Source organism: Pantherophis guttatus, chromosome 1, assembly GCF_059756535.1.
Source record: "Pantherophis guttatus breed Tessera chromosome 1, ASM5975653v1, whole genome shotgun sequence".
Classification (NCBI taxonomy): Eukaryota; Metazoa; Chordata; class Lepidosauria; order Squamata; family Colubridae; genus Pantherophis; species Pantherophis guttatus.
In genome coordinates this window covers 306,574,257-306,589,204 of record NC_142063.1, presented here as the reverse complement: position 1 = coordinate 306,589,204, position 14,948 = coordinate 306,574,257, and the positions used below count along the sequence as shown (strand labels likewise).

At 38.6% G+C, this 14,948-nt stretch overlaps 1 protein-coding gene across 10 annotated transcripts in view; it reads left to right on the top strand.

Moving 5' to 3' along the window:
• The first annotated feature begins 11,788 nt into the window (after window positions 1-11,788).
• Window positions 11,789-14,948, top strand: part of LOC117671601 (phosphofurin acidic cluster sorting protein 2-like) — a 164,662-nt gene continuing 161,502 nt past the window's right edge. For 3 of the 10 annotated variants that reach the window (XM_034427591.3, XM_087887870.1, XM_034427589.3), the window contains exon 1: window positions 11,841-12,152. In XM_034427591.3, coding sequence (XP_034283482.1) covers window positions 11,953-12,152 — 200 coding nt within the window. In that variant the 5' untranslated portion in view covers window positions 11,841-11,952. Of the gene's footprint in view, window positions 12,153-14,948 lie in introns of all 10 variants that reach the window. The other 7 variants (XM_034427588.3, XM_034427587.3, XM_087887888.1 and 4 more) reach the window with 5 other exon arrangements.

The following is a 14,948-nucleotide window of genomic DNA, read 5'->3' as shown; positions in this document are numbered from 1 at the left end:
CCCCTCATGAAGGAATAAAAAAACACAGCTTACATACATGATATATGTGGGTGCATGTCTCCTTACACATACATAAATGCTTACACTGAAGTTCCAAATATTTAAATAATTAGGCTAATGATATGGAAGCAGTTTGCCACTGGTTTCTGCTTGATATTTTTTTTCCAACTCCTCACTTTAGCCAATAATCCTGGGATTTCTGACAAGGTTAAGTTCTGTGCCTGCTTAGTCTGCTATCTATGTTCTTTTATCAGTTTCAAGCACCTGCTTTTCCTTCTTCTTATAGTTCTATTTTTTTACATTTGGGCATGGACTAGACAGCTTTTCAAAAAGGACAATCTTCTGTCATCTACTGCCTTCTATATAAATTGGAACTACAACTCTCAGAATTCCTTTCTGCCACATTGGCTGGAAATTCTAGTACATTACAAGAAAACTATATTGGGGAAGGCTGAAATAGGATACCTTAAAATAAAATAGGGAACTGTCCTCTGAAAGCCCTTCAAATAGGGGACTCTTAAACACAGCCACCCTAGTTGGATATAGTATAATATACAACTGAGTATGCGAAAACACATGGACATTTAAGCATGCTGGAATGCACTGCCTGGTGTTTCCCACTGGTGAGACTTATTTTGAAGGATTTCCAATCTGTGTTTAATAGGAACATATGGAGAGGCTTGCTGGCTTACACCAAGTGTTCTGTCAGTGTTCTGTATTTTACTTTGGCCAATCACAGTCAGAACACAGAAGCTATCATTCCAACTACAGATAGTCCTTGACTTATGACCACAATTGAGTCCAAAATTTCTCTTGCTAAATGAGATATTTGTTAAGTGCCCCATTTTATGATCTTTCTTGCCACAGGTGTTAAGTGAATCTAGTTTCCTCATTGACTTTGCCTGTCAGAAGTTTGGAAAAGATGATCACACAATCCCGAGACACTGCAACGGTCATAAATAGAATAGAATAGAATAGAATTCTGTATTGGCCAAGTATGATTGGACACACAAGGAATTTGTCTTTGGTGCATATGCTTTCACTGTACATAAAAAGACAAGATACATTCGTTAAGAATCACAAGACACAACACCCAGTGACAGTCATATGGTACAATAAGCAATCAAATCATACTAGGAAACAATCAATATCAATATAAATCGCAAGGATACAAGCAACGAAGTTACAGTCATACAGTCATAAGTGGGAGGAGATGGGCGACAGGAACGATGAGAAGACCAATAGCAATAGTAATAGTAATGCAGCCTTAATGGATAGTTTGACAGTGTTGAGGGAATTATTTGTTTAGCAGAGTGATGGTGTTCAGGGAAAAAACTGTTCTTGTATCTAGTTGTCCTGGTGTGCAGTGCTCTATAGTGTAATTTTGAGGGTAGGAGTTGAAACAATTTATATCCAGGATGTGAGGGAGTCTGTAAATATTTTCATAGCCCTCTTTTTGACTTGTGCAGTGTACAGGTCCTCAATGGAATGCACATTGGTAGTAATTGTTTTTTTCTGCGTTCTAATTACCTATTGAAGTCTGTGTCTGTCTTGTTGGGTTGCAGAACCAGACCAGATAGTTATAGAGGTGCAGATGACAGACTCAATAATTCCTCTTTAGAACTGAATCAGCAGCTCCTTGGGCAGTTTGAGCTTCATGAGTTGGCACAGAAAGAACATTCTTTGTTGTGCTTTTTTGATGATGTTTTTGATGTTAGATGTCCATTTTAGGTCTTGACATATGATAGAACCTAGAAATTTGAAGGTCTCTACTGTTGATACTGTGTTGTCTAGTATTGTAATGATATATGATAATATAGGAGGGTTTCTTCTAAGTCTACCACCATTTATATGGTTTTGAATGTGTTCAGTTCTAGATTGTTCCGGTCGCATCATGAGGCTAGTTGTTCAACCTCCTCTCTGTATGCAGATCAAATGAGACCAATCAATGTTGTATCATCTGCAAACTTCAGTAGTTTAACAGATGGATCGTTTGAGATGCAGTCATTGGTATATAGAGGGAAGAGAAGTGAAGAAAGCACACATCCTTGCGGGGGCCCTGTGTTAATTTTTTTTTTTTAATTTTGATTTATATGCCGCCCTTCTCCGGAGACACAGGGCGGTTTACAATGTGCTAAGCAATAGCCTTCATCCTTTTGTATATTTATACAAAGTCAGCTTATTGCCCCCACAAACTGGGTCCTCAATTTACCTACCTTAGAAAGGATGGAAGGCTGAGTCAACCTTGAGCCTGGGGAGATTCGAACCTGCAGTAATTGCAGGCAGCTGTTCTTAATAACAGGGTGCTTTAGACCACTGTACTACCAAGGCTCAATTGTACAGGTATCTGATGTTATTTTGCTTGGCTTCACCTGCTGCTTCCTGTCTGTTAGGAAGCTTGTGATCCACTTACAAGTGTGTTCAGGTACCGCTAGCTGATTTAGTTTACTTAGAAGAATGTCCGATATGATGGTATTGAATGCTGAACTAAAGTCTTCAAAGAGGATCCTTGCATGGGTCTTCGTTGATTCAAGATGTTGAGGATGTAGTGCAGAGCCATATTAACAACATCATCTGCTCAGTATGCAAATTGCAGGGGATCTAACAGCGGATCCGTGATGGTTTTCAGGTGGGACATCACTTGCCTTTCAAAGGTTTTCATAACTACAGATGTTAGAGCAACTGGTCTGTAGTCATTCAGTTCCTTGATGGAGGGCTTCTTCGGCAAATATGAGTCAGTTGCCAAGCATCTGAATTTTGATCATGGGGATGCTGCAACGGTCGTAAGTGATAGAACAGTCATAAATCACTTTTTTTCAGTGCCTTTGTAAAAATTGAACAGTCATTAAATGAACAGTTGTAATTCAAGGACTACCTGTACTGAGATTCAGAGGCAGAGAGCTCACTAGGCAACCATTAAGTAACCTGTAGTCACCTAGGACAGAATAATACAGGTAGTCCTTGAATTACACCCATTCGTTTAGTGATCGTAAGACAGTGGCACTGAAAAAGTGACTTATGACAGGTCTTGTACTTAAGACCTTCATAGCATCCTCATGGTCAGATGATCAAAATTTGGGTGCTTGACAACCAGCATGTATTTACGATGATTGCAGCATCTTGCAGTCATAACATTTGTGACTTTCCTAGCTAGCAAAGGAATAAGCAAAGTCAATGGGGAAAGCTGGATTCGCTTAACAACCGTGTGATTCACTTAATAACTGAAGTTATTCGCTTAACTACTATGTCAAAAAGGTCCTAAAATTGGGCATGATTTACTTATCAACTACCCTGCTTAGCAATGGAAATTCTGGTCCATATTGTGATTGTAAATCAAGGACTACCTGAATATCTTTAATCTCTCCCCTATATGCATCATGTAAAATATTCATTTTTATTAAATGCAAGACACTTTTTCTTGCCAAAAATATAATAGCACGTTCTATTAGAAGCTAACCTTTATTGATCCATAAGGAAGGCTTGTTTTTATGATTTCTTTTTCTGGCCAAAAATTGTTTAAACTGACAAGTGTAAAGTGGTGTACCTGTATATTGATGAATTTGAAAACAAAGCCACTATCCAATAACAAATTCTATCTCTAATGTAGAGCAGTTAATTCCCTTCTTGGCTGTACGGAGGGGAAGTCCCTGAAGAATTAATTAGAGCTCCTCTTTTCTTCTATGCATCATAATATGCCAGACGTTATTTGCTATTGGAAATTCAGCATCTTATCTGATACAGAGGTTCAGCTGCCCTGCTCTTTTTCAGCTGTCAGAACAGATTACTTATAATAAGAATCTGCCATTTGTTCCTGGTTAACTGAGCTTTTTTCATTACTTACTTCAAAATTTGAACATGCTCAAACATACACACACACACACATAAATATAATACATATGAAACAATATTAATCTTGCTAATATGTGACACCTTTATCTTATGTGTCTTAGAGGTGTGGCTGCTATCTTCTTCTTCTTCTTCTTCTTCTTCTTCTTCTTCTTCTTCTTCTTCTTCTTCTTCTTCTTCTTCTTCTTCTTCTTCTTCTTCTTCTTCTTCTTCTTCTTCTCCTTCTCCTCCTCCTCCTTCTCCTTCTCCTTCTCCTTCTCCTTCTTCGACTTTAATAGCAAGGAGAAGCTCATGAAATGCATTTTGTTGAGGTGATGGGAGCTATCCCATGCAGCTTTTAAAAGGGTTGATGTAATTATGAAAAATCTTGATTTTCTCCTAGTTTTCCTTCGCAGAAGTAAACACCAAGGAGAAATAATTAGAAGCTTAATATATTATAGACAACCCATGACCCTTTGGGTCATTGTTTCAGATTTATTTCCCTACCTAAACAGAGAAACAGAGTGACCGCAGGCAGGCAAAAAATAACTGGGAACAGAAACTTCTGACTTCCCACTGGCTTTTCCACTGACTTTCCTTGTAGGAAGCTAGCGAGCAGGGAGTATTGGAAATGACGATCCGGTGACTGTAGGTGATTTTGGCAGCATTGCGGTATTACAGCACAGCAGTAGTACTGAAATGGTCACAACTTTGTCAAATTTCTATCTCATGGGTCCTGGATTTTGGATATATTCTGTAAGCCCATTTGAGATGTATTGATTCAAAAATTGTTGCCTATGATGAACTATTTCACCCAACTGAAGGTTGCAAACAATCAAACAGACACAAGAGTTTTAGTAGTATATAGATTTCTAAAATATTGATTTGATATTCAGCTATAAGTCCTTCACTTGCTGTATGTTTCAGCTGAAGATTTAATGGTGTTTTGACTTTTGTTGCTTTTGGGGTAATTCCTGGAAAAGTAGCACATCCACTAACTTTGCATGTAATTGGCTGTACCTTTTTGAATTCACAATTGCAAAATTCTATATTCCCTTGCTTTTCCCCGGATTTAAACTACAAGCTGGCTCCAAATTGCTTCTTTGATCCTCTTTTATAGCTGGAGGGCGCCAAACTGAACAGACGTTAATTATTTATTGGTATCTCATTACAGAGATTGGATAGGGATTCTCAACTAAAGGAACATTATCATTTTATGGCTAAATTCTTACAAGGCCATTTCTTACTACAATCTGGCCAAAATCACAGCAAGTATGCTCACCTTATAGGAGACATATGCACATAATGTAGAAAAAAATTGATAATGCACAAAATGAGGGAAAAAACATATATCGTTAGCAGTGCCAAAGAAACTACTGGAAAGAAAATGAGGTCATCAAATTAATTTTTTGCTTAATTGATAGGACTCTATGTTTGCTGCTTTTTAAAAGTAAGGCGTATTGGAAGCATTTTAAAATATTTTCTTATAATCATTGCATAACAATATAAGAATTAGAAATGATAAAGCATCACTGAAAAAATAAATATATTAAAATAAGTGTCATTTTCTGTATAATAATTGGATTATAGCATCCATTGGGTTGAATCTGCCAACAAACTTAAATCTTCAATAACCCTTCTTGGTTTTAGCTTCATTCTGCCATTTCAGCAAATTATTGATGTATGATGTGCATAGATACTATAGATCACAGAATCTGCTCTTTATTTCATGATAATTGCTTGTTGTACAAGTGCTGGTCTCGAAAGCCCTGATCAACTCTCCTCTAATGCAGTTTAGAAATTATTCCCGTTTAAAGTTTGTAAGGGCAATTTGCTATAGGTGCAATATTTCTGCGGTAGGCAAGTATCCTTTGATTGAATTACAACTGATAAGGTAGTTTCATATTTTCAAAAGCTTGCTGAAAGCAATTACTATATAGTAAATCACGCTAGATTTCAGATTGGGAGAACTATCTCTTCATTCCACATCAACTACAGAATCACTTCATGATCCATAGAAACATTAGCTTAGCAAGGTCTGAGGCAGAAAAAGGAGATCAAGATAAAAACAACACAAAACTCACCAATTTATAGAATTTGGGTGACTTCTGACTGCTTTGAGGGAGTTTCTGGCTGCTATTACTGATTATCACATTGAAGCGTTAATGTCACTATGGAATGGTGAGGCAAGATGTTAATTGATTGAGTATATACCATCAAGTTGTTTTTGATTCCTATGGGGTACATAGATTTTCTATAGGACAATCTATCCCTAATCTTTCTTTCAAATCTCCACTCATCACCAATGTAACCGAGTCCACCCACCTTGCTGCTGGTTTTCCTTCTCTTCTCTTTTGAGGCAAGATGTGCCATCATGTAACTGTCACCAGTACTCCCTGCTACATTTTAAGAATTGATAAGGTATTTACTTCTAAACATGCCTCCCCAGGAACCAAAGGTTTTTGACTGATACAGGTATCTCCTTTTTATTATTATTATTATTTATTGAATTTGTATACCACCCTACTCCCGAAGGACTCAGGGCGGTGAACAGCCAAATAAAATACATATAATACAAATGTTAAAAAACCATTAAAATACAATTAAATAATTGGCCCGGAAAATGAAATTTAAAATACCCCAATTCATAAGACAAATTTAAAATTTAAAAATTTTAAAAGTTTTAAAAAACAGTTTAAAAGAGAGGTTAGGCCAGGCCGGCCTGCTGGAAAAGAAATGTTTTAATGGCACGGCGGAAAGCACGCAGGTCCGGGATCTTCCGTATCTCCGGGGGGAGCTCGTTCCAGATGGCGGGTGCCCCCACAGAGAAGGCTCTCCCCCTGGGGGCCACCAGTCGACATTGTTTGGCTGATGGCACCCTGAGGAGCCCCTCTCTATGGGAGCGTACTGGTCGGTGAGAGGCTACTGGTGGCAGAAGGCGGTCTCGTAGATACCCTGGTCCTAATCCATGGAGCGCTCTAAAGGTGGTAACCAAAACCTTGAAGCGCACCCGGAAGACCACCGGGAGCCAGTGCAGCTCGTGCAGGAGGGGGGTCACATGGGAGCGCCCCGTCGCTCCCATAACCACCTGCGCATTTTGAGCATGGGAGCAAATAAACAGAGATATCCTGATTTAACTTCATACCGTGTTTTCCCAAAAATAAGACCTTGTCTTATATTTTTTTGAACCCTGAAATAAGCTCTTGGCCTTATTGCCATGCGCTCAAAAGCCCAATAGGGCTTATTAACAGGGGATGTCTTATTTTGGACATCCAAGGGTAATTTGAGTTTAACCTCATAGGCAAATTCATTAAAAGTAGCAAGGTTCTTTTAAAAGAGGTGAATATTTATACTTAGCAAAAAGTACCAAAAATAAAGCTAGAAGAAAGGCATACATAGTAGTGCTACATATTTTTGCCCCAACCTTTTGCCCACAACATAAGATGTTGTGAAATGAAGAAAAATCAGATTATATCAAAGACTACTTCTGTTTTTGATAATTTCTTCCATATATTTTGTTTTAATTATCACTTTATTTTCCCAGCAGTCCAAATAATTATTTTTAGTTTAGCATCCTTTATTCAGTCTGCAGAAAACTTCTTTAAAGAACATATTGGCATTTGATGATATGTATTTATACATTACTGGAGTAAAACAATCTTAAGGTTTCAGAAGTGTGACTAACTGTGGTATTTACAGTAGTCAGAATCTGTACAATTTTTAGCAGCCAATGAATAATACTTTGGATATTGGTTAACCTGGATATTGATTAAAAGAAGGATTTGAGATTTATTAATAAAAGTTAAAGTTTTAAAGTTCTTTTGCTATATCTTTTTTGTAAAGAATCTCTGTAACTAATATCCAGTACATTTCTGATACATATCATAATTATAGAGAAATACATATGCACACACACTGTGTTGTATAGAACCACTTCCTTTTCATTTGATGGCTGTGTTAGCATATTTTATGACTGTGTTCCCATGGCTATCTTTATCCAAGTATCTCAATATTTGTGGCATTGCGGAACTCACTGAACTATAAACCATAAAATTACCATAAACCATAAACTGATCATGTACATTGAATTTGTAGAATATGTCAGGCTAAAAGTGTGGCTGATTAGTTTGTGGTTCAGCAGGGCACAAACACACACAATATAAAGGAATTAAAACCTGACAGGTGAAGATTGACTGAGCTCCTGGGCCTTGAAGATTAGGGGTTCCGGTTTCATCACATGCATGTTTTGCAGGTTGGGATGCAGGAAAGGATATTGGACATACATGTCTTTCTCCAAATCCACTGGTCCCCCTCCTCCCTATAGATGATTGGGTAGGTGTCATTGCCGCTCAGTCATGATTGGTAATGTCTGCAAGTAGGAGGGTTTTAAAAAATTATTTATTTATATTATTGGGGCAAGGCCTTCTGATGGCTATGTATATAGCTTGGGATCGAGACTATTGATAGATTAATATTCTGTCCTGCTTTGCTACCTCATTGTAATGCAATGGGATATTCCTAGGAAGCAAAGATATAGTGCCAGATGATGCACAGTTCAGATTGAATGGAAAAGCTGAACAAATTTGGGTGTACTAATATTGTTTGTTATTATTCCTATGCCCTGGAATCAGTCTTGACTCCTGGCAACAACATGACAAGGCTATACAGTTTTCTTGGCAACATTTGCAGGATTGATTTGTTATTGTTTCTTCCTAGGCTGAAAGAGGTGATTTGCTGAAAGTCATCCAGCTGGTTTTGTGCCTCCAGTAGGACTAGACCAGTCACCTGGTTTCTAGGGCAATACTTTTAATAACTACACCAAATTGGCTATTAATGGTGATAGATGGTGCAGCTAGCTCAAACCCTTTAGGACATCGAATAGCTGATGTTGCCATGCAAAAGGGGGGAAAAAATCCAAAGATGCAGAGTCTCATGGGGGACATAGAATGTAAGAAGCATGAATATGGAAAACACAGTGTAGCTAAAGATGAGTCAAGTGCATATTGATAGCTTAGGCATCAATGAATTGAAAGGGAATTTGACGCTTTCAATCAGAAGAACATACTATTTACTACTCAGGACATGAAAAAAGGATAGTGTCATTTTCATAGTCAGAAAGAATATAGCAAAAGCATTTGGCTACAATGCAATTGGTGATCAAATAGCATTCATTAGACTCTTTTGATATAATATGGAGAGAAACTTTTAACAGATTTCAAGATCAAGATCTGAAAGGATTAACATTAATCCTTTAAAGTAATCAGGGTCAAGCATGGCAGGATTTCCTTCACATAAAGTGAAATTCTCTACAATATGGATGTCAACATCCAAGATACCCTTAGAAAATAATATTTACAGGAACCTTTAGTATTAGCATATAAGAGCACTCCAGCTATTACCAAGCTAGAATATCTATAGAAATATGGCAAGCAACAGAAGAAAAATCAGTCATGCTACGCCATCAAAGGAGAACAATACATAAGAGCCAATAGATTGGAAGAGGTCAATTTACATATCAAAGAAAGAAGGCTTAACACAATATTCCTAACACACTAGTGAAATAAATAATACTAAGACTCATCCAACCATGACCAGAGCTCTATAAGTCAAAATGTGCTTCACTGATTAGAGAAAGGCTTTCAGTTAGGTCAACCATGTGAAACTATGGGATATCCTTAGAAAGATGGGATCCTGGAACATCTCACAGTCCTCATATAAAACTTAATCATGAAGCAACAGTCCAGACACCAAATTTTACAGATTGGACATAAATAAAAAACAGATAAATTATATCATAAAAATATTGGAAATATTGAGATATAGAAGGAACATTTTATCAAACATGGTGGTCAATCTAAAAGATCAGAAGTCCTTGAAAGAAATACAACATTATTCTTAAAAAAATAAACAAAGTTTGAATTAAAACCTTGATTTCTACTACGAATTGTTCCTAGAAGAACAAATAAATAAGAACATTTTTACAAGTTATATATTAATGGTCATGAGGAAAAATTTGGTGAATATTTTGCTGGCAGTATCAATATTTGACAATATCAGACTGGGAAACCACACTTGACGAACATCTAGCAACGGCAAAATTAACAGTATGCATTCAGAACATAAACTGGACTAAATTTAAACAAGAATAACTCCCTTATATATCACATGTCACATAACAATCCAAACTAGGATATTAGTGTGTGGTTTTTAATTGACCACAATTAGTAAACATTTTAGTGTTTACTAAAACAATCACCAGTTGTACTGAAACAATCACCAGTTGGCTACAATGGGAGGAAATTTAAAATTGCATAGTTTGCCAACGTTGTTTACTGATTATTCTCTTTTTAATTTATTTTTGCCCATTTTTTAAAATTTTGCATGATTACGTGGGTGCATATAGTGGGGATGTCAATGTTAAACTCTAGTATAATATAATATAACATAACATAATATATTAATGTAATACAGTTTCATAGAGATTTCAAGTTCTTTCTTCAGATAACATAATGAACTTAGTTCTAGTCATTTATTTATTTTATTTATTTATTAGTCATTTAATTAATTAATTTAAATTTTATGATAATTGTAAATCTTTTATTTACTTTTTATTTAATTATTTATTTTCCTTATGCACAATGTCTCCTTGTTATGTACCTATTTATTCTGGTCCTTTAAATAGTTTAATAAATAAATCATAACCAAAAAAATCAATAATACTGGGAAAGATGGAAGGAATAAGGAAAAAAAAGAGAACGCCTAGCAGAAAGTTGGATGGATTCAGTTATAGTGACAATGGGTGCAAGACTAGAAGACCTGAAAGACCGCGTTGAAACAGATTGTGTAGAAGAAAATCTGTGTAGTCCAGAGGTCTTCAAATTTGGCAGCTTTAAGACTTGTGGACTTCAACTCCCAGAATTCTCCAGCCAGCTTTGCCGGGAGTTGAGCTGAGAATTCTGGGAGTTGAAGTCCACAAGTCTTAAAGCTGCCAAGTTTGAAGACCTCTGGTGTAGTCACTAAGAATCAACACCAATCAACTACTGGATGGCAATTAACAAGAATACCATTTAAAGGTAAAATATATATATATGACCAGCTTTCCACATTTACTTTGGAAATAAGTCTGGTTTAGCTTACTCTACACAGGAATGCTAAACTGCAGTGTCAAGGCCGTTTTTCTCTATGCCGATACCTGTAGTAGGGTTAAGAGATCTGGGCAAGAGAAATCTGGATGACCACAAGATGGCAGCAAAAGAGATATTTTTTTTGCAGCCCCCAACCAGCATTCTGGGAGTTGAAGTCTGCACATCTTAAAACAGCTGTGGTTGAGAAACACTGCTTGGATAGCCTTCATTAGTACTGGGCCTGCTTTCATTTGCCCATTCCCTGCCATTCCCTGAAAGAGTATTTAGAGATCTGCTAAACTATAGAGCCCTAGATTTCATCTCCAGGACTAGCCCATGTGCTCCCGTTGGATAAGTGTGGGGGTGCATGTTTGTCAGCCATTTCTCTAACATTGGGGAATTTTCCTCCACATCTTTGGAGATCATGAGCAAATGTTGGTCCAGCAGCTGCTCAATTGCCCTTCCCATGTACAATTTATGATCAGGGTTGTTCTGGCCATAGTACCATATTACTTCACCTATTCCATACAGGTTTGTTTATTGAATTGAAAATCCCACAATACACATCAATTCTATTTAAAAAAAAAAATAGACAACACAGTCACAACAGAGACAGAAACATGAAGAATGCTTTTATTAGTAGTCTCTTTCTTTATTGGGTAAACTACGTGTCACTCAATTTCTTTCCAATCCTTAAAGTCTGTTTCCCCTCCCTATTTAAACTCTTCTTTCCCCAGGCCACGCCTCGTCAAGCCTTCCCCTTTTCTAAGCCTGCCCCCTCGCGTCGGAATTGGCTGATGCTGTGGAAACAGTTTCTCCCCTCCACGCTGGTTGGCCTACCGTCGCGGCAAGGTTTGCCTCCGACGTTCCGGATTGGCTGCCTCGTTTGAGGCTCCGCCCCGTTCGTGCGGTGAGGAGGGGATCGGGGCTGGGCGGAGGGTCCCGGCCGCCCCCCTACCTTCCCTCCCACCGCACCCAGTTTAGGTTCCAGGGTAGCGGCGCGATGGCGGCGGCGGCGGCGACGACAGCGGGCTCGTTGGGGTCCGGGTCAGGGCCCGGGGGAGCGGCCAGTAATGCTTTCCCCCCGATGGGCACTTGCGCGGCGGCATCGGGGGTCTCTGGGGGGCTCGGGCCGGTCCCGGTGCCCATGAACCTCTTCGCCACCTGGGAAATCGATCGCTCAGCGCCCAGCTGCGTGCCCAGGTAAGATGGGCGGGATCCGGCGGGGGTCCTCGCATCCAGGGAAGGAAGGGATGTGCTGTGCGGGGTCCGGGAAGGGGACGGATGCAGAGGAGAAGCCGGGCCGTGGCGGGCTTCACGGGGGGATGAACATGCTATGGAGGCGTGGCGCGGTGCGGCGCTGACATAACGGGGTGCTGGAAAGCGGGTGGAGGGGAAATGGGGAGAGCATCATCTCGGATCTCCGTGGGATAGGTGGGAAGCATAGATGGCAGCAGATGTGGGATGGGTGGGGTGGATTTTAGATGTGAACTCTGGGGGCACACCTCCAGGGCTTTTCCTTTAACACACACACACACCCACCACCACCACCACCGGAAAAAGAATATGCACGTTCTACCTGCCCAATGGAAAGCTGAAGCTTCATTCTGATTTTTTGAGGTTCTTCAGGAAGTTTGGGTAGGGATGGGTCTCTGTCTAGGTAGGAAGACAGCACCCTGGTTTGTTATAGCCTTCTCCAGAGCTTAGTGTCTTTTATACATGCTAGACACCCCACTTCTATAGACGATGGGAAGTGCAGTTGAACATATCTGGGAAGAGCACCATGTGGGAACTCTATGTGAGAAGTGAATAGTTTGGGTATTTTTAATCAGTTGTTTTGTCTTGAAGAGAGAGTTCATGGATTCCTGCCTTGGATTCCAATGAATGTGAGAGAATCCTGACTCTAAATAGACTGAGTGGTGATATTTGGCCCAGAATTATTTCAAAGACAAAACAACAGTGTGGATGAGCAGTTGGGCTTTGTGATAGTCCATTGGATCTTGGCTTATAATTCTCAACTCTTTGTCAGAGCAGCTGTCCAAAAAATCTGGTAGCAGACAGTAACATTTTAAGGGTTAGGATACAAAAACCTTGATATGAATAGAGAGGCATTTTGAAAATGTCTCTTATATTCAGTATTGGCCCTTAATTCTATTCCATTTACCTTATGATTCCCTAATTATCTGCTTTAAGTTGGCTTTTCCTAACTTTTATGCTAGACTACAGTATTAGATATTCTTGCCCAAGGAACGCATGCTGCTAATAAACATCAATGTAAATTATGTAGAGTGGGGGGAGATGATATCACTGCATAATACTCACATGTTCATATAGTTAATTTTGCCCAGCATATTCTATTTTTGTATTGGTTACCAGGATTTATTCCCACCTCCTTGTGCTTCGTTATTGATATGAAGAAGGCCCTGATGTCAATAAAGTTGGCTGCTTACAAGAGAAAATGTTTTCATAAATGTTAATCGGTTCGGTTTGCCAGAAAGAGAAAACATGACATCTACATGTTGGCTTTCTCCAATGAGGTTTCAGCAGAGTGAGGTTTACCTGAGTATGTGTTAACATAAAATGCTTTAGACACACCTAAATCTGCATTAGGGAACTAGAGTGTTTGGAGTTTTTGTCAGGTTGCTCGGCCATTTGCTTGAGAGACAGCAACTGTTGTGGCTGTTCTAAGATCAGCTGTATGCACATTAAGGATTCATTTGGATGGTTAGCATTATTTGATGATATTAAAGCATAGCTACAAGTCTGCTTGAGTTGTCCATAGCTGTACTATATTTGTTGTAAGAGGGTCGCAAACTGGACAAGGTGCACCTGACTATAGAGGAAGTAGCCTGTATAAATCTGTTAGAAAAGTGGAATCCTGTGTTTCCCTTGGATAGGTATATGCAAGTTGGCTATCTTTAATGATACACAGAATAATTTTTTTTCTTCCATATTGTTTGGTATTAATTAGACACATTTTTCGAAGAAACAAGTGACAAAGAATGTTTTGTATAACAACAACAACAACAACAGTAATACAACTAATTTGCTGGGAGATGAGTGAGAAAGGACTAAGTGGGTAAACAAGTGCTCATGTAAATGCAGAAGAGGGTAGGCTACTAAGGCAAGCTGCTGCTGAAAGGGTTTGTGTATCCATGGGCTCTGTGTCATTCCATGGCAACTGATGGCAACTGTCTCTAAGCAAAAGAAATCATGACTTGGAATCCTGCTTGTAATAGCAATGTGAATTGTTAAACTCTTGACTTGCTTTTCAGCCAGTGTGTCCTGTTTTGCAGTTTCCTATTTTACAATGGAAATAGATACTTTTTCTTCTTTTTATTAATACGTTGTTTGCTTTGTTACTGTCTTTGTTAAGAAAATTAAAGTAATGAAAAGTAGAAGAAAAAAAAACTAAGAAGATATCTGTCTAAAAGCTTTGCTATTCTACACTGTTCCAACTTCTTTAAACTTCTCAAGCTTCTGGGAAAGATGTGAGGTCCTTCATGTAGATTAATTTAGCTCAGGCGATTTATTTATATGCATGTACTTTATAAATATTTGAATATCATTTGGTCGTGGTGTTTATAATTTGTGCTTTCATTAATGGATCTGGAAAGTGCATGTTTGAGCCTCATTGCTGTAGTTCCAGTGAACAGTTTGCAGTGGACTATACTTGGTGAAATAGCTGTTCCCATTTCTACAGCCGGTGGCCTGTTTGGCAGGTAAACACATGTTGCAACATAAATCTGTATGCTTACTGTCTTGTCCCAATATTTGTTTTTGGAACAATAGGACACTTCTTTAAACGGTTATCCTCCAAATATATTGGGATCACAGGAAACCTAGATGTTACCAGTGAGGAAAGCCAAGCTTGAGAACTGGGTCTGCTTTTGCAGAAGATTGAAGACATTGTTTATCACTAAGCTGATGCCTAAGCAGCTGACCTCTTACAATGTGTCATCTTTCTTGTTGTTGTTGAAAGATACAATGATAAGTTGC